General features: G+C 38.8%; 1 protein-coding gene across 4 annotated transcripts in view; it reads right to left on the minus strand.

Moving 5' to 3' along the window:
• Positions 1–276: 276 nt before the first annotated feature.
• Positions 277–21,254, minus strand: part of UBE2E3 (ubiquitin conjugating enzyme E2 E3) — a 55,588-nt gene continuing 34,610 nt past the window's right edge. For 3 of the 4 annotated variants that reach the window (XR_013774801.1, XM_079310283.1, XM_079310284.1), the window contains 3 exons: positions 5,637–5,769; positions 3,794–3,941; positions 277–2,763 (listed from right to left, as the gene is read on the minus strand). Coding sequence is in view for 2 of the 4 variants with exons in the window: in XM_079310283.1 (XP_079166409.1) it covers positions 2,666–2,763; positions 3,794–3,941; positions 5,637–5,769 (379 nt within the window). In the remaining 2 variants the exon portion in view is untranslated. Of the gene's footprint in view, positions 2,764–3,793; positions 3,942–5,636; positions 5,770–21,254 lie in introns of those variants that run through there. The other variant, XR_013774802.1, reaches the window with a different exon arrangement.

Genomic DNA, 21,254 nt, shown 5'->3' on the forward strand with positions numbered 1-21,254 from the left:
ATACTGCATGTGCAGTATCTTCAGCTTTATACAAAAATTTCATTTCAGTTCACTTTTTCCCAAATACAGAGCCCAGTGACTGGTGATAATTTTCTGTTCTATCTTCTTAAAACTGTAGAAGAGAATCAATGCCATTCTTTGGTAGCATACAGTATTCACCCCAGCACAGCCAGTTGGACACAGTTTGAAACACCAGATGCTCTTTGGAACCAGTGCTTTGGATAGATTTCCAGCAAGGGTTTCTTCCCTCCCGATGAAAACAGACACACATTCTCATTTAACAACTAATTGATTTATTTAACAATACAAATTTCTTTCTACTGCATGGTTTAGCAGAGAGAACTTGAGAAACAAAATTAGCTTCTTTTCTTTTTCTTTTAAAGTTTAAATGTTTACACAAAAAACAACCTTTACTTCAGTAAATATAAAATTTACACACAAAAAAAATCTACATTAAAAAAGAACAGAATCATGACAAACCAACAAAAAAAAAAAAAAGGAGGATGGGAATTCAGTGTAAAGGATCCAATTGCAAGGAAGGCAAGATGGGGCAACACTAACAAGGCATCCCATTTGTACACCTAGGTATCTGAAGTCATAGGTACAATACAAACCCAAAATACATTAAAATTAGAATTAAAACCTGTATCTTTATACCATAATATTTTATGATATAAATATCTGTAGATTCTGTAGGCAACACAGTTAATGCATGAGCTCCACAGCTTGCTCTCCACTGGCAGGTCACTGGAGTGCCCACGAGTGCACTAATGGTCAGCAGGGAGCAGACTTTAGACGTGCAGCCCGGGTGTGACAGCCCCTTGTCTCTGTGCCAATCTGTGCTATTTCTCACACATCCAATGACATGACAAGAAATTTTGGTCACCTTCAGCAGTGATCTCCAGCACTTCATCTCCTGGCATGAGTCTGTTACCTGACTTAGGCATATTCACCTGCCAGATCCTGTTTCTCATTCCCTTTTGCACTTTTTAACCTGAACTCTAAAGCTATCTTGTAGCTACCAAGAGAGACTGGCTTCTAGGTTGAGATATTCGGGATACACAGTTCTTCAAGCCACCTTCAGGCATCTGTAGAAATATTTAAAGTAGGGTGGACAATTCATGGCCAAAGGCTATGTGATATAAAAACCAGGGACCTGTATAGTAATGGTTACTAAATCTTTAGCATTTTTTGTATTGCTTTAATATTTAAACTTAACATTCAGTTTTCATATATTAAATGAGCAGAGCATCTTATTGATGGAAGTGCTACATTATCTCTAAAACACCAAGTAGTAAGGGAGACTGTAAAATTTAAAATTAGGTGTAACTTAAAAGATCATTTCAAAGAATCAAGTATTTTTATTTTTAATAATCAATATTGTAACCGGCAAATTATAAAAGCTTAAATTATAAAACTATTAGTGACTCTACCTTTTAAACTGTATGTACTATAAAGCTGTATTTTTGTACTTACAGATGTTACAAAATTTCCAAGGCAGAAAGTGAAGGGGGGAAAAGGTAGTCTAAAACACTTTTACAGATTTCATTTTTACTAAGAAAGGTTATTCCCTCACAATTGTTCTTATGTCATATAAATCTGATTAAATTTATTGTACTTTCCTCTTTTCTGGGTAGATGATACAGTGTTCAATCATGCTTTGGAAGACCTTTTTCAGTGGATAACTCAGTTCTCTAGGTCAGCAAGTCCAACTTGCTTTACTCAGAAACAAAAGCACCAGATTATCTCTAACTTGGCCCTCCTCCTGCAAAAAACCTTTGTAGCAAGACTGAGGCAGCCTGTTCTGAGAGCAGGACTGGCCCTGAAGCAACCAGCTACAATAACTTCTGGAGTAAGAATATGAAATGTGATCATTTCAACTTGAGAAGGAGCTGAAATGTATTAAATTTCAGACAATTTTAGGAATTTCACTTGTTCTGTTAAAACAAAACAGGGAAAATTAAAACAATCCACAGGTGTGCATTAAACATTTAATAGCAAGCCTTTGCTTATGTATATTAATTTAAAAATTATCCACAGGGATCTGTGATACATTGGCCTTGCCTTGTTACTATAATTAAATTTATCAAAATATTAATTTAAAATAGGAAAACAAAGAAACTACTCCTTGGGGAACATGTTTATTGTGTTTGAGATGATACACTGGGTGCTCTCTGAGCTACAAAGGGAAAAAGGAAATCCTTTCATTACAAACTGACAAAGGTAAAAGTTAAAACAGTTTTCACAACAGCATGTACCACATATTGGAAATAGATCTGGGTTTAATACAAATGACATAATTCCTAGTAATCTACAGCTACCTTTAATAACTTCATACAGATAATGAATTAGGCTAAAATGCACTATAATATTTGGTTGACTTCAGGAACAGTATCCTTAGTACATCACAAAATACATTTTGATATCCCAAAGAAGCAAGACTTGCAAGTAGGCATTTTAAACATAACTAATCTACAGCTACAAACTTCTACTCTTGATAGCATTTACCTTTTTGGGGGGCAGTATCCCAGTCTTCCAAAGGATAAAAGCAGAGTAGAATCAGTATAACATATACACAGAAGTCCGTATTGTAAAGGCTATAAAGATTTGTTGCACACTGCAAAGTTGCCTTCTGCACCTTCACACTGCACAAGTAGTTTGTCATTTATGTTGCATATCTCTTGGTCCACTGTCTGGCTATCCTGTCATGTTCTGCTCTGTTGGTCAGGTATTGAGTGGCTATGCTTCCAACCAGAGGGTCAGCTGCAAAAGGCAGGAGAAAATGCATCACAATTCATCCTATGAGTAACAAAAATCCCCAAGCAAAAACACATTTGAAAACACAGCATCCATTCCAAAATGTAGTTTAGGACAGAAATATAGTGGAGCTCTTATCATGTAAGACATTTCCAAGTAAGCACACATGAACAAAGCACAACAAAGAGAAAAAGAAAAGAGGATAATCTATTGTGGTTATCTGCATATGAATGAATCTTGCCTCAGGCAGGTGCTCTGCTTTCACTGCTTTGGGGCCAGGAGACATTCAGTGAGCCCTGTCAGGGAGGTGCACAGGCCAGTGTGAGTTAGGGCTTAGGGCTGCAGAACACACCGAGGGGAGCTGCTCTGGGAGTCACCAAGCCTTTGCACCTGAGAGGCTGATGCATCTCTAACTGTGACCACCATCTGTACATGAATGCTCCCTTAGCACTACTGCTCAGTTCCTGCCCTGACCACAGGCAATTAGCATCCATTGCCTAATGACTGGTCACACAGTTGTTGCTGAGGTTCTGTACTGCCTCCAGTGGAGCTCCTCCCCTCCCCACAGGATCAAGGAATTCTCTTTGAAAAATTGAGAGCTCTCTCTGAACATCACCTCCCTTACATTTGCACGATGAAACCTTTCAACTCCTGTCTAAAGAGACTTCCTGCAGCCTGTTCCAGCACGCAGGATTTATAACAGGAGAATGTTGCTCCTTTCCAAGATTGAACACTCATTTGCTGGACCTCCTTCAATACAGATTTTCAATGACATCAAGTTATTTTCTCCATCATATCTTGGAAATAAAAGGACTTAGTGATATTTAATTTCTGTTGTGTCATAGGAGTGAAACACACCATTGAAAGTGGAACCATATCCAATCTGGAGTGCTTCATCTCAAATTAAAAAAATATTAAATTTTATTTAATCTGCATGCAATCAAATATACAAATTACATTTCATGGCAACTAAGTTAAATGAATGAGAGTCTCTCAAAAGAATCGAGAGTCTCTCAGTGAACTATGAACTCCTTACCTGGGTTGCAGTCTGTCAGAAGAGAACAAATAGACAGCAGAACCTTTGAAATAGTCAAAGCAGGGCTCCAGTTGTCTTTCAGGATATCCAGACAGATGACTCCCTGACTGTTGATGTTGCAGTGATAAATTCTGGTGCGGAAAGTAACCTGGAATCACAGTGTAAGAGACAGAGACAGTCACTCAGTGCTGCCCAGGGATGGTGTCCCTCGGCTCTGAGCAGCCTGTGGGACTCCCAGCTCTGCAGAGCTTCTGCACAGGCAGCTCCTCTCTGCTTGGCTTCCAAACTTCAGTTGTTTAACAGAAGAGTGGCTATTTTCTATAGCCAGGGCTGCCTTTAAGAAACCTACCATGATAAGATTAGGGGCACAAACTGCTTTTACACAGGCTCCCTGTATGGTACCCACAAAAATTTGGACCTACTTTATAATTTGAAAGCTACTTAATGGGTATACCATGTCAGGAACATTCTAATCACAAATGTAACTTTACTGTGGTTTCTGAAGGTGAAGAAGTGCACAGAATTTGTCTGCATGTGCAGTATTAGTTGATCTTTTTCTTCATTTCAAAAGCCTTAAATACAGACCATGAAAATTAGTCTTGTTAAATTAACAATGAAATCTTTTTCCTTACCCTTCATTAGGCAGAATATAATATAGAGCCAAAACAATGCTATTACACTAACTAAATCCATTCTTCTTTTTAAATTATTTCAGACTAATATTGGTAGAATATGTGAACATTCTGCACAAATAAGAAGTGAGAAATATGTAACTGCTTCAACTACACAAAGCACAAGAAAATATGGAAATTTTTCCTTTTCATACTGATGAGGGGAAAGTGGAATCCACAATGTATCCTGAAAATTCAAAAAAAAATGCTCTAAAAAATCTACAATATTTGAATGAGGAATTTGTCTAAAACTCCTTTGCTTCAGTATAACATTCTTAATTCATAACATATTAAATGCTGTGGGTTGAAGAGAAGTGTGAAATACAGAGTATATATTCTTTATGCTATAATCATTCTGGGAATGAAAAAGGTATTAGACATAGTAATAAAGTTACTGCCCCCAAAGCTGCAAGTCATAGAATGTGGTGTGGTAAAATTATTTAGTTGTGAGAGTTTTGAAGTGTCTCTTCTGGTGACTTGGTCAAGAGTTTAATTTAGCAGTAAGGGGAAAAGGGAATAACCTTTCAATTCTTTCATATCTATTAGTAAATGACAATTTATTAGGTATCCATACTATTTCTGAGCAAGGAATTGACATTTCAATTTAAGATTAGTTAAATGTAATAAAAATAGATATTTTTCAAGAACATTATCAAACAAGATCCTGATTTTAGCAGTAGTAAATAGACATTTTAAAATAATGAAAATTCATCACGCTACCCAATTTTAAGCCTATAACAATATAACACTGCAGTTTTCTATATGAAAGTATTTTAGCTTTTTGTTCTTTTGTTAAAAATTACATGATAATATTTAATATAGAATGTAATATAATATAGCTGTTTTAGTAGCTAGAATGAGAAGAAGGAAACACACTAACGTCTTGTGTTGTCTTCCACTAGAACTAAAATTTCTTGAATCTTACCTCTTGATCAGAATTATCATCTCATTTATCACTTGGTGAAGTTTGGAAATCAGTACTGACTGTGATAATCAAGAAGTAAATTAGAGAGGATTTTCCTGAGACTACAAGCCAAGATTTTGGACCTTGTAGTTTTCAAGAGACCATAAACAAATTTGATATTCAGAAAGTGATGAGCACTCACTTGGCTGCAAGCTGCACTCTTCTCACATGAAAAAAATGATAAGCACAACAAAAACCTTACCCTTACCTTTGGTGGCTTGAATGGATAGTCAGATGAAAATGTGATATCCAAGAAGAAAACGCCTCCTTCATATACAGAACCTGGAGGTCCAAGTATGGTAGATCTCCATTCATAAATGTTATCTCCTTTAGGACCGGCACTGTGTAAAGAAAAAAGAGGAGAGGGAAAGAAAGAGTCAGATGTAACTTTGAGAAAGGCATTTTATGGATTTCCTCCAGCATTCACTTTATTTAATATAAACCATTGGACTATTTTTAACACCTGTCCAATTTCCAGCTGATTTCAGTGGCTCGGTGTTTTAAACTGGCACAAAAGCTGGGTACTCTTCTGTTCCTTTGGAGAAAAGCAATGAAACAGAATGACCATGAACTACTGGTTTTTCACTCTCCAAAACGTATCCCCAGATCTATTTTCTTGAGTATGTTGTTGACCTGAGGTTCTACATCACCCTTTCATCACCCTTTCTACATCAGCCTTTCAAAGCCATCATATTCACACACAAAAGGAATTTTACATCTTGACCACATTTGTTTTCTCCAAGCATTTAACAGATCATACCTTCATTAAAAATGTGGCTTTCAAGTATATTGATACACATTTATTGCTACTTGTTTCATAAGCTAGAGTGAAATGTTATACCCTTGGGCAGCAAAACTAGGGAAGGGAGAGAGAATGAAGTAACATGGAATTGAGCTTCTTGCAGCAGTCATTCCAAACAATTGTTTCTTCAGGATATATTTGTATTATGCCTTTGGGCAATCAGCACTGAGACGAGACAAAAATATTTTATTTTAAGAATGCATTTCTCACTAGGGGCAGGGTCACTGCATAATTAATTATTAAAAGTTTGAAAGAGTGGATAATGAACAGGCATTTTCTCAACTTCTGAGCTATTATCACACAGTAACCATCTATCCTCCTCATAAAAAACCTTAATCAAACAATAAACCCCTCCCTCCCCACCTCCCCCCAAAGAAACAACCACCAAAAAAATCAAATCTTTAGCAAGTTTGGATAAAATTAACCTATTCTTCCACAAAGGGTCCTGAACCCACCCTGCTGAGAGCCAAATGTAATGAACTCACTGCTATGGAGAGCAACATCACTGAGCTCATGCAGACACAGTGGCTTGATCACATCCTTGCAGGTAACTCAATAACAGAGCAGTGTGAAAGATCCTTTCAGTTCTCCCCACATGGGCAGTTCCCCAGGCACCACCTCCACCTCCCAGACATGCTGAAGCTTCTCCCTCTGCCAGGAACAGGCCCTGAGGGTTGTCACACATGAAGTGAGTGACACGGCACGGCACCACTCTGGAGCCTGGGAATTTGTGGTTTCTGGAACTGCTGGACACACAGAGGAAACTCCCCACAAATGTTAAGGCTCTTCCTATGTTATGTCACCCCATGGATTTGTCACACACGTTTGCAGTCTGTAATACGACATGTTGGACATTCATCCTTACTGTCTCATGAAACATGGAGACACTCATCAGAGACAAGGAATATGTTTAGTCTGCACTATGGATCTGCAATCCCCACACGAAAAAAATAGCTATTTTTACATTAAGATCATATTTGAAAAAAAAAATGCTGATTTTGATTATGAATTCTTTCTTTTTTTCTATCTTGTAGACATTTCATGTATCAAATGTTGCAGTTCTTTCATAAACAGGACAAAATAATCATGGAATTTGGCTGACACCCTATTTAATTAAAAACAAAAAAATATTTTATGAAGCTGTAGCTATTTTCCTGTTGCCAAAATGAAAATAGATAATGTGAGAATGCTGGCCTCCAGAGCACAGCTAGGAAACTTAAAAACTACAAGTGCCGTCAAAAATAAAATTTGGGTCTAAAATCTTGCTTTCTATTTGCAATACATGCATAAAAGTGGAAGGAAAATACTAGTTACATTTAAGAGAAAAAAAGGGAAAATCTAGAAGCAAACAGTCCATCTTTGGTAACACCATGAATTATTTGTACCTTCAATCACTCCAGAAGATAATTTTATTCATGCTCTCTAAAAAGCAATTAGTGTAAGAACTGAAAATATTGGGGCAATAATGACAATATTTAAAACTCACACAGGCCACTGAAATGTTTGAATTAATTCTTGACATTCATCAAGCTTACAGCTAATTAGTACTGTGCTTGAAAACCAAATTTCTGTGCAGCAAATCAATTTCAGCATTAGATGTCCTAATGGCTGTTTTATAGTTTAGTGCAGAGGTTAGTGCTTTTGCCCTGCATGTCAGCTACCTTTCTTTCATACACCTCTGACAGCTGGATGCAATTCAATGAAATTAATGAAATGGATGCATCAAATCAGTGACATGTTTCAGCCCAATGAATCAGTCATGATTAACTGCAGCACTATTCAGGGTCAAACTATCTGGTAATCACTTAGCAAGTCAGAGCATGGGCATCCATGAGCTGGTAGCCACAAGCCCAGTGCCATGGCCCTCTGCCTGCTATTATTTGCTCTTCTCCTCCATGTTACCACCAGAAATACTGAAAAGGATCAGGCTACAATATGAGAAGGGTTGCAAGGCCTTAACCTTGTAACAGAAGAAAATGCTATGTTTGAAATCCTTCCTAACTGCTGGAGAAAGATTACTGCAATGTCAACAGAAACACAAAGCTGCACTAGAAAAAGGAGTAAATTTAAAAATGTTAAATCTTTATATCTGATTGATATTTGTTAAACTTCTATTTAACAGCTGAAGCAGTGTCTCACTTCCAGTGGTGTAAAAGATGCCCCTGTTTCACTAGCAGCCTAAAAATCCCTGCAATTGCTACATTATTGGTTTGAGGAGACACAAGACTACAGACCAGAGCTGACATCTCACTTGGCTTTGAAAACCTTGTATTTCCAGTAGGAATCATCCTCAACCAGCCGTACTGCACTTTTGTCTTGTGTATATATGGCAAAGTAATCTCTTCTGGAAGCAAACAAGTGCATTTCTCTGTGACTGAGCAGCAGAGAGCAAACCCATTCCCAGCAGCAGCAGCCCTGCAGTGATCTCCACAAGGACAGGAGAGTGGGGTCCCACGCAGGTGGCTGCCTGCAGGCAGAGCACAAGGTGCAGCCCTGCCAGCCTCAGGCCACACCTTGCTCCTGGTCCGAGCTGCTGGAGCCCCGCTGGAGGCACTGCCTTGTCACTGCAGAGCACCACTCAGGGCTGCAGAAACACACAGGGAGGGAACTGCTCCTCCATTCCCAGAGAACAGCAAAATACCCAGGCTGAAAGCTGGCAGTAAGGAAGCTTTACCCTGTCCATAACCTTCTATTGAAAACATTTTCTATTGAATATTTATATTAACATTTTGTATTGATACAGCCAGTAGAAACGCTGTCCTCCTGCTGGGCACTAAAGAGGCTGGCACAGGAGGCTCTCTAGGAGCTATCCTTGAGCTCTTCATTCCCAGAAGCTCTCCTGGTGTTCAAGAGACTTTGCTACTGCAAGCACAGGCTGCAAGCATCTCACCTAAAACCCTGGGAACTGCAACGAGTGACAGCCCAGGACTCCTCCTCTCTGTGTGCCACGCTGGACAGAACATCCCATGTACAGCTCTACAGTGAGGAACACGGTTTTCTTCCCCTTCTCTATTCATCACTGACAGACACAGCTCCTTACAACTTCCCACATGGACTCCATCCAGACAAAAAATGCTCCTCTATCCAGTCCTTTAAAACACAAAATCTTGATGGAGCAACAGGTCTGATGAAAACTTCAGTGTTTTGGTTACAGGGCATACAAGTGCAGCCCATTGCTAATGGGAGGACAGCCTGCTAAATAACCTTCAGAATATCACAAATTCAATAAAGGCACCAAAACTTCATTTGCAATAAAAAAATCCACTTGATTATTTTTTTTACAATTTGGGCTAAAAAAAAATCTTGGACAAAATAACAAAGCAATTTAATTGAAATGATAAAATATTATTTGCAAAATTAGAGGGGTTTACTTCATCCATTAAAGGTGAATTGCTTTTTAAAAATAAATTAGAGTGAACTGGCTGCATCTGCTTCCTAAGCAAATATTCATTATGCCACTTCACTGAGGGATATATATGCAATTCAGGTAAGACAGAGGATTTATAATCATGCCATAGCCAAGCTAGTCCACTGAACTTTTAACTTACAAGTGTGATTTCAGATGGTGAATTTGAAAAGACATGAGCTTAAACTTGAGGGGCCCAAGGGCTCACACCAGGTCTTTCAAGCCTAACTCTGCTGAATCCTGGCTCTAAAGTTTTCCAAAGATGAAGAACAGTTTTTCCAGCACAGTGTTAAGAGCATTCATGTCAATACAGCAGCATTCACACCAGCAAGAAACCTGTTAGACTCCCGATGCAGTGGTTACAGAAATCCAAGTTCAGCTTTTGTCACAATTCATTAAATCAAAATGCACTGAAGCTGCCTACATGGAACTAAATGTGGACAAAAACTAGGACAAGAAATTTCTACATTCTACATCTACATGATACTGGTAGCATTTTGCTTTCTGCACTTGCTAAATGCACTGTTCTAAACAGGACTTCTCTAAAACACAGGGCTCTAAATTTGGCAACATAATGCAAGTTCATAGTACTGAGACTGTGCTAATTGAGATGAAAAAGGATGAAGGAAAATGTAATTTGGCTAGATTTGATGTTAACTCTGTGTTATGCTTTATCATGATATGGAATATGGGTCTGCAATAGCATACAACTAGGGGGTGGGTGTGCTTGTGCTTGTTTTTAGGATGCTTCCAACATTGAAGTCTGTCAGACTCTAGAAGTCTTATGAGAAATGTCATTGGTATCATAAAACTAAAGGTACTGATCTACACCTCAGGAAAACCACTGAGGGTGCCTGCACGGCACAGGTTTAAGTGGTGGAATATCTTCTCACATTCTTCTCTCCAAGGCTCCACCCTCAGGTGTGATACACAAGCAGGCAGAATCATAGAACTGTGAAGGCTGGAGAAGATCTCTACTGATCACTACAAAGGCAGCAGCTAACAAACCAAATGGGGCACCTAGGGTGAGAAGTACATAAGGAAAGACCTCCTTCCATCCTTCCCAAATATTTATTTCAAAATAAGATTCAGTAAAAGTAAAACTCTTCACAGACAGCTCACAGACACAACTCTGTCATCACTGTAATTTTTACAGCAGTGTAAGTGAAAAAAGTGCTTTAAGAGAGGAAAAAGATATCTCTTTTGATTTTTCTTATTTCAACTGAAGGTACTAAGCAAAGAAAGAAAAATGCCCTCAAGCATGTTTCCACAACCTTGTGCTTGGAAAATCCACTTCATCATGCTACAGTATAGTTCTGCAAAATCTTCAATACAGCTTTGAAATTGACTTTTACAAATCCTGCTGGAAGAAAGGCACTCAGGATGTTACCAGCACAAAAGGCTGTGTTTTGGACACCGGTGTCTCAGCTAAAGCTTTGGATGATCTAGTTCAGTGTGACACTATGAGATGCTAAAGGGGGTGTGACAGATCCCATCAGCATATACAGTTCAGGCAAATACACAGACCCCATCCAGAGGTAGTCTGCCTGCTTCACCATTTCAGCTTCTGAGCTTGATGAACTCATTTCCAGTGAAAGAAAACTGCCCCAGGATCAGGTAACTTCAACTTACCACACAGATGGAGATTAATATTTACCATGCAGGATATCTAGTGTAGATGCTGATGTTTGGCCCTCAGACCACCCAGACAATCAGGAGAGAGAGAAGAGTGACTGCAGCACAAAGAACATCTAAATACTCCCTAACACCAATGTTTTCCATCTCCCTCTGGTGACACCTACTATTCACCAACAGCATGGGGAGCCTGGCTCCTAACTCTAGCTGCTAAGCTCAGCACTTGAGAAAATCCTTCTCACCCCTCCATGCAGTGAGAAACTGAGTGAAAACAGAGCTAGACAACCCTATCATGTAGCACACTACCTTTTTATCTAGCTACAATTACACACTGTCATGCTTCTGGTAATTAAAGAACAAAAAATAATCTCACAAGCAACCAAAGGATCTCTATCTGGTGCAAGCTGTCCGAGCTGCTCTGTGAGGCCTGGAGAGAGCACGAATAACTTACCAGTAGTTACATTTTAATGCTAAGCATGGGAATAGAAAATGCTCCAAATATTTTCTTGCTTCAACATTTTGAAGAAAATTTATCCATTATCCTTTTTTTTCTCAATTCTCTTTTCTAAGTGTGGAGGCACTCTTGTGGTTTTGGTTATAGAGTACAAGAAAGAGAATGAACATTAATTAAAAGGCATGTTTGTGGGTGGCTTTCAGTTCTGTGACCTGTGACAAGCATGGATAACAATTTCCATTTTCTTTATTTTTCAATGCCTTGTTTACAAGGCTCTCTGGAATGCATCTTCTCAGCATTCATATTATCAGTACCAGTGCCTACTTACAGCATCTGAGTACTACAACCTATAGACACAGAAAGGATTCTGTGGAATCCTTTCACTGTGTGGAAGCTCTTTCACTGGCAAGAGCTACAAGTATAGCACTAATTTTAGGATTACAGCATTTTTCTAAGGTTGGACACATGAGGGCTGTCTACAGCAAAGTATCAAAATGGTGCAGAAAACATGTTTCGATAAGATGCTCACTATTATTAAGGTTTAAATGTTATGTGCAATTTTTTTACAAAGAAAACATTTCAGTCTATTGTGATCTTTATATAGTTACAACTGTTTTTATTTTACCTGCCACTGAACTACCTGCTACATTTGCTTGCTGGAAAAGGTTATTTACTGCTTCTAGCAGATCCACAGCGGCTCTGTGGAATTGAGGATACAAGGATCTAGTTCAGTGTACAAACCTTTCCTTCTGCTATTTCCCTAAAGTCTACCATGTCCTTAAGAATGAAATCTAGACATCAGTGTTGAAATAAAAAGGGAAGAAAAAAAACAAACCTATTTTTACTTCATGGATCCCCCGATAATTCAGCTGGTTGTAAAGCAGTGCAGGACTTGTGCCCAAGGACATGGTTCAATGCAAAGCAAGTGCAACTTGAGACGTCCTCAAAAGCAGTGTGGCTACTCCAAGCAAAGTGCTGATCCAGCCTAAACTAACTTGGCCAAACCATACACGTTCAAAAACCATCAATGGATTATTGGCTTTATGCTTAATCAGGCATCATTGGCCCTCCTGCAGCCAGAGCAGGGCATGAACTTCAGTCGCTTGCTCTGGATTAGAAATGTAACCACTAGTGTGGCTGTGCTAGGTTCAGGGTCACATTGTACCATCAGAGGATCTAAGCCAGTGCAGATCTGCTCTAACTCACCCTGAAGGGAAAGATGAGTTTTAGACCAGTAGAACCTCCAGTCTAAACTTGTCATTAGTAGAAGAATATACACTGTTCTTACCAAAGGAAGCTAAGTAACAAATAATTCGCTAGTTCTATCAAAGCTGTAATATGTAGAAAACCCAAGGAATGTATTTTGGAAAGCTGACAGTTTTTCCACTGCCTAAAGCCCCATTAAATTGGTTCATTGTTACAATAGCTTTAGATTACTTTCCTCCTTATACTCCTGCTTGTTCCTAGGACCTTTCTTGCTGCTGTTAGAAGTCTGCACAGGTCCTTTCCATCTTCCAAAACAACCCTAGCCAATTATAAAGGCAGAATTCCTGTAATTTTCTTTTTGAAAATAACTAAATACCAGAACAGTCTGCTGTCTTTACAGTCTTACTAAATTACTTTACAGTCTGCTAAATTAATAAAAATAATTAAATAATTAAAATAAAATTAAATTAAAATAAAATTAAATTAAAATAAAAATAAATAAAAATAATTAAATAATTAAAAATACTTGACCTAAACCATGTAACAAAACACATCAGATTATCTATGTCTATGCTCTTAACAGAGGAGCTGTACCCAGGCAATACACAAAAAAGTTTACCAAATGTGATTGTTTCTGAACACAGAAATCTCAGGACTCATAAGCATGAAGAAATTTAAAATAAACCAAATGTTCATCAGGAACTAACTTGAAATAAGAACAGAAGTCCCTCTCATATGCCTACAATGGAGAAATTATCCATAGTACCTAATAAAACACAGAGCAGGACAGTCAGTAAAGGGAAACATTTTCTGCTACTCCACCATGTGTTCATAATAACAAAGCTCTAATTCAGCATAAATAGAAGACCAGCTCCGTTTCATCAGTGTTGAAAGACCTGTAGTACTAGTGTCAAAACACTATTTTCTTGATGTTGATATAAAGCTCAATTTGAACTAGGGCCAAATCACTTTATTGAAGAAATTTATCTAGCAGGTACACAGTTCCCATTTTCTTCAATCTTCTACTGCTTTGCAGATTGTTTTGTTTTTAAGGAAGGTATTTTCATCCAAAAAATTGAAAGGAACATCTATGAACAGTGTTTTTTAGGACAGAAAGCACATTGGTGAATTAGAGAACCACTGCCATCCCACAATTCTTGCCTAAAGGCACTCTGTGATTAAACTGGTAAACGGCTTTAATGTTGTGGAAAAATTTGATTCTAATATCGTAAAAGGATAAAGTGCAATTTATAGAACATGATTTATTCAGGTACTTCATGAAGGACCAAGAAAGAATTGCTGAGAAGTCACCTTCACTGAAATGTGTATGCATCCACCTGTCAAGAAGATGAACACCCAACATGCCTGGTGCTCCCACAGTGGAACCTCCTCCTTTGCCTCCAGGACGCCCAGGATTGGGCTTCTCTACCACTTCACAACAATAGAGATAGAAGTTGCCTTTTCCCCCTCCTCAAAAAATTAGCTTTCAACTTCAGCAAATAAGTTCCAGCTTGCCCACACAGAAGTAAAGACAAAACCAATCAGTCAGATAACCTTGCCTCCATTACTATACATCAACACTCTGAATAGAGAAGCACCTACTTGGGAATTTAATGACCTTTAATACATGCATATCAGTTCTGTACTTAGAGCTGTTTCATACTAACTTCCTGAATGTTAACCTGTAGCAAGCACTGAATATTTTCATTCAAAAGAAGTCTGTATTTTCAGCCTGTAAGTCAGTTCTTTGTCCAGTCTTCCTAACCTTCTAGCACAGGCTTTCTCCCAAATGTAATTCTATTATGACTTTTAAATACTTTCTTCCTCTTGCCTCTATCAAGTTCCACATCAGAACCTTGATCAGCACAACAGTTCAATGTTCAGAAGGTTTGTCTTTAGTTATGTCTCCACACTGGGTAACAAAATTTCCTACACTGAGGGTTGCTTGAATGAACTCACTTTTTTTTTTTCTTTTTCCACTGAAATGAGCACCAGAACTCCATCTTAGAGCAAAATCATAATAGGCTTCACATCCCATGCAGGGGACAAGTTTATCACTGCTGACAATTTTTATATATCTGATTTATTATTTGATATTAATTGCTCTGTGGTGCTGAGCAGATTGAGAAGTAACTGTGATTGTTGCCAAGACTCCTGGAAGCAGCAGCTGGCTGCAGACTGGCTCAGATGCCAGCACCTGCACGAGAACTGCTGCAGTGGGGTGGAGGGCAAAGTGGGGGCTGCAGCAGCTCAACCCAAACTGGATTAACACATGCTGGAATTACATTCTGTCTACAGCAGGGATAAAGCCAGGGTTCAGAATCTTCTCTCTGACACCATTCCACAATGCTCATGTAGTATGTGAATTGCAGGGTGACCCAACATTATGAGCATTAATTGCCCTGTACCAGGACAGGGCAGGCTCCATTTGGGTTCTGAAACATTAGCCCAGCAATGTCCACTTCACTAGTTAAACATGAGTGCTTGGAAAGCATCAAAACAGAAGCAGTTGAGGATAGGATTCTGCTTTGTGTAATGCAGAACTGGAGACACCTGAAGCAACACTTGGTACAGAGAATATATAAATGTAATTTGTGGATAAAAAGCATTAAAACACTCTGGGAATACCAACTTTAATTCCAAAAGCAGAGCAATTCAAAGGAATTGAGAAAGCATCATGCATACAAATACACAGAAATCAATGTCTGATATGAGCTAATTTTACTCCACAAAAGTGTTCTACACTAAAGAAAAAGAATGTGAAAATACGTGAAAATAATCATAATTTCAGGGAAAAGAAAGTTTAATAAACATCTGAGTGAAACAAGTCTCATCTAGTAAAAACTCTTTATTGTAAAGTCAAATCCAGCCCAACTATTTCTTCTTCTACCAATAATAATTCAGTATTCAAAGCAAATGTTCTCTGTGGATACAGTTGCAGTGTAAGGAGCAGAGACTGGGTTAGCCCCAGGCTTTGTAGCCAGCCCTCCTCTAAGGGAGCTGCCACTGATCAGGACAAGTTGTGGAATTTGCGACCCCCACAGAACTGGACCAGTGGTACAACTAGAATAAGATATGCTGGAACTCCATGGCAAGGAAAGTCATTTTCTCCCACAGCCCAGATTTGAGGCAGCTGTTGGAAAGTGGCAGTTTACTGCCTGCAGCAGGATACAGCAGCTCAGACCTTGGGCAAATCAAAAACATATGGACAGCATCAACACTGGGTGCTAAATCCTTCTTTCCAACAGCTCAGGTAGCTGCACCAGTTGCACCACACTCAGGAATTAGATACTGCGACAACACAGACATGGAATGACTGTGATCTTAAGAAGAAAAGGCTCACACTGTGTATGGTTTTTATTTTGAGGCTATAAGCATGATTTATCAGTGGAAAGAATAAGCTTAATGTCTACTGCAGCAAAATTCATCAGGTTATATACAAATCAGTATAATCTCTTCCAACATGTCCTAATATTATATATTCATACATAACTCTACTTCCTTCCTATTTTCAGTCAGTATAATTTAGTGAACATCATTAACCACATATTAGCTTAAATTTGCAATCTAGGAAAAATAATTTTCTTTCTGATAACAAATCTCAATGAACCTTTTTCTCTGCTGCAAATGCCTAATTTTTAAGTATGCACTGCCATAAAAATTAACTTAAGACAGGCTGTCTGCTTTTTGCACTTAACAGAATCAGAGCAGAAAATATAAATAATTTTACTAGTAGTGAGTGTGCTGGGACTGATTGCTGATGTTTAGATGGTAAAATATTTGTAAAAACAAAAGTAGTAGTAAATATATCATTTTGTTCTTAAACATTTTTACTGCAGATATCTAAGACATGATCAATATTCTGTTTTACACAAAGAATAATAAACATGACAGGACAATGACTTGATAGAAGTGACTGCACAGGTAAGGGACAGAGTATGGTACAGAACAGTCTCCCAAGTCTCTTGACAAGTAACCAAAGCACTACAAACACCCCTTACCCTATAATCAGGTGTAGATAAGTGCTCCCAAGAGACAACTTTCTAAAACAACTTACTAAAAACTAACTCAAACGACAAGTTTTCTTTCTTGCTTAAATCTTCCTTAATGAAACCATGAAAACAGTGCAGGGAAGGCCATAAAGAGCTCTTTGACTGCTTGCTCCTTCTCCCCATTATCCCATCATGCTAAGCAAATGCCACAACAGAAGACAATCCTGCAATGGCAAAAATACTGGCAAAAATTTTTTTTGATTGGAGTTAGTTTTCCAGTGGGGTACTACTCATAGAGTTTTCAATAGCCCACCGATAATTTGTGAACACAAAGATCCAGCTTTTCAGAGTTATACTTCATCTCTCTCCTGTTCTCCCTTCACCACAAGCAGCAGCAGCTTTCACAGAGCAGGACTCCATAAGAGCTGGAAGCTAATTACCAGATGTCTCAGAAATCTTTCCAATCTGCACAACTTCATCCAGTTTCCAATGCTTAGCATTAGCTCTTCTGGAACCTCTTCATCCTTATTTTGTGTAACAGATTTTCAACAAGGCAGGAGTTCTTTGTTCTCTCCTAATAAAACAACCTAAAATGTTAACACTTCAGCATGAAACTAATGAACTAAATGCACTTTTCTGGAGATCTGAGCAGACCTATGGGCATTTCCAGATTTATGTGAAAACATCTTAATTCTGGAAGAAGTCCTTTAGACTATGTTTTTAAAATAACTTCAGAACTACAAAAATGAATACAAACAACAGTTGTAAATTATCTGTGTTTTGTCAAGCATATGGCCACTCAAGTGCTGCATTTACTGAGGATAAAAATAAATAAAATAAAATCTTATAGGGGAATGAAAAGTGACCAAGTCAGATATTTACTTAGATGCAAAGTTTTGTCCACAACATTTTACTCCAAATAAATGTTAGCAGAAATGCAGAGATATACTCTGCAGATCATTTGAGTGTTCAAGTCTACAATTTACAAGGACGGAAATGATTTTCAAATGTCTCCTCTTGGGGGATATAGTGAAAAAGATGAATGTTTGAGTATTTCTGTTCCTGCAGTACTGCTGACACAGGAGACTGTCAGTTTGATACAACCTATTTTACAGGGATACTTACCAAGCACCAGGATGGATTTAGTACGAAGTGGGGATATAGACCCCAATATAGACTCATTCACATGAATCCTCCAGCTGGCAGAGTGGGGTTTGAAACACCATAGAAAGTAGCTGGTAGCATCTTTGTATGTGCAGCTGACTGCAAAGCAAATGTCTGACCATGCTCTGACTGTGCTATGGAAGGGAAGAGGACCCTGAGCCACATAGGAAATGTATCCTATGCCCAGAGCCAAGAGGAATGGGTGACATACAGATTTTTGGTAACTGTACAGTGGGAATATCCTGTTAACATCAGCACTGCTTTATTTAAACCTCTTTGGACAAAAAAGAGTTTTCACCTTGGGCAAAACACTAAGACTGCAGGCTGTCACCTGCTCTGGAAAGACTGTTGTGACTATGACTGGAAGCAATACCTTCACTTTTACTTTGTGCAAATTCTACCCTGTGGATGCTGTCACTTAAATACTATAAAAATGAGTAACCTTTATCAGAACTCAGATTTAAATGTATTTAGAGGCATGCATTTTAGGTAATAAGCCTACAATGCTGTATTCCTTAAGGGCTGAAGGTCATCTGTTACAAGCATCATCTTACCACCCTTCTCCAAAATACTAACTTTAGTACCCAAAATATGGTTCTCAGTAGATGATACTCAAAAGAATACAGAAATATCAAGTTTATAAGAACTGACACTACAGAAGGAATGTCCCAAACCAAGTGACACCTAAATCACAATCTGAACTTGAGCTGCTTTTTCAAGCAAACACTAGTATTCACTACAAAACCTCCATGGCTAAAAGAAGTGGCAAACAGAATTAGTAGCTGTGTTCACATGTGGAAGACTATCCAAGAAGACTGTGGTGACATGAAGCTGCCCTTTCAGAGGGTGCACAACAGCCCTCTGCTGCTGGCATGGCCACAGCTGCCAAGCAGCAAAACTTGGAAATGACTGGCCCCTTCTACTACATGTTACATCCCCTGTGCCTTTGGAAAAAAGGAAGCAAGAAGCCTCATTCACTCAAGGCAGTGCTGCTCCTGACTGCATGGCTGTGATGAACCAGAGACCCACGTGGGCTTCCACATGGGAGTCAAAAGTGCAACGCTAAGGCAGAAACGCTGGCTTTTTTTCAATCAGACTAAAAGTAAAAAACTTTTCAGAATATATTCTATGAAGATAAGTACTGCAAACTGCAGTACTATTCTCCTGCTGACAGTTAATGCTGAACTGATCAATCAGTCATTTCTGACTTTTTCCATAAGTTTTCCTTGTCAATCTTGGCAGCTCTCAGGAGCCCATCCTAAGTTTTTTTATATTTAGAGACAAAGAAAACCTTTACATCATTTTCCTCCAGGGCACTTGGCTTCCCATGCTATCCTGAATGTTTAAGGCATGTTTTTATGAGGAATCTTTTTTTTTTAATGTTAACAAATTTCAGTCGTTATAACAGGAATTTTACGAGTGTGGCTTTTTGAAAAGATACATCACCTGGCATGCTCTGAAGTAGTCAATTTATAGCACTTTCACATGCCTCTAAAACACTTCAGAGCTTGCACCTCCCTTTCAAGATCTGCCCTGGAGAGACCTCCAGCACTGGCATGACCTCATTAACCACAGACTCATCTGAGCCATGGAAGAAGCAGCAATCCACGCCTTATACGAGGCACTGCACCACTCTGGTACAAAGACAGCGATTAGCAATATGAAGTGGAACATGTCGTGGTGATATATTTTTGATAATGCTTCTTTGCATTCTTCTTTTCATTTTGAAAGCTTTATATGTACTCTGCAGATCTGCACTTCTGTGTTTCTTGGATCAACTAAGTGGTTATGCCAAGACTTCCTACGAACAAGAATTACATTAGTCACTTAAAAATCAACTGCCTACACAGTCATAAACTAATCCACTCAGCTCAATTGTACTGGAGCTAAAAATCCTGACCAGACCTGTAGTGTGATGTGGGGAGAACTTTGTGAAGCACTGAAAAAGGTGAACCTGCCAGGCTCTGGAGAGAGAGTGCCATCAGGATGCCTCTTGGAGACCTCCCTGAGTCAGCAGGAATGGAGCAGCAAGAACCCACCTTGCAAATATCCCAGCCTTGAAAATCTCTAATACTCTGAAGGTGAGACTCCACTCTCGAACACAAGTCAAAGCCAGGAGGCAATTTTGCAGGCACTTCCAATAAAGTGCTGCCTAGCAAACAGGCACAGGCTGGATTTTAGCTTCTGAATGGTCTCTGGGCACAGCTCCAAGCACGGAGTCAAGGAACAAGGTGAAGCAGGAATGACTAAGGGTTGTATCCAAACAACATGGCACATTTAATATGCCAAGCACAAATAATCTAGAAATAGCTATAAGGCATCAGAAAGCAGCCAACAGAAAAATAAATCCCAGCTTTTAAACACTGACTCTCCTCCAGCTTTATCTACTTGTTGTTTGACTAATTTTGACAAGTTTGGTCCACAAAACTAATGTACCACTTCTGCAGACTGTATATTTCTGCCCTTATAGTTCAAATTTTCAAGTTCTTTACACCTTCCCACTCCATTCACAGCCTTCTCAACCTCCCTTCAGGAATGCAAGAATAAAAGTATGTGTTCACTAAAAACTCAGCCAGCAGAGACTGACTGCAGTTCTCCCAGAATGTGCATACGTTTGCTCTACCTCTCTTCCTCCATCTGGCTTAGCTGAATGCCTCTCATCTCTTCCTGAAGACATCTTCTGCCCCTTACAATGAAGACAATCCTCATTCCATAAACACAAAATTTCTTTTCCTAGACAATCCCTCAGATTCAAGGAAGAAACATTAATTATAAATTACATAGTTATGTGCTTCCTATCTGTTGAAAATACATATTAGACACACTGCAATACCAAAGTGTAATTCACCATCACTGATTCCAACTTGCTTGAATTACTCACCTTAGACTCACATTCAAACTAGAGGAGTTTGATTTACAAAACTTTACTTTCGAGCATGCCATTAAACTAACAGCAACTACTGAGAACTAGAGGGTTTTTTCTTCCGGAATTTCTAGTCAAATGACCCTCTTTTTATGTGGTTGTGTGAATCAACACACACAGCTGACTGAGGACAACCAAAAAAACCACAGCTGAAATGCAAAGAGTAAATTTGTTTTGCTACCTCACTGGCTAGAGGATCCCAAAACCACGTTGGGCTGCAGACACCCTGAATGAAGGCGAAGGC

This window comes from Erithacus rubecula (genome assembly GCF_903797595.1).
Source record: "Erithacus rubecula genome assembly, chromosome: 8".
Classification (NCBI taxonomy): Eukaryota; Metazoa; Chordata; class Aves; order Passeriformes; family Muscicapidae; genus Erithacus; species Erithacus rubecula.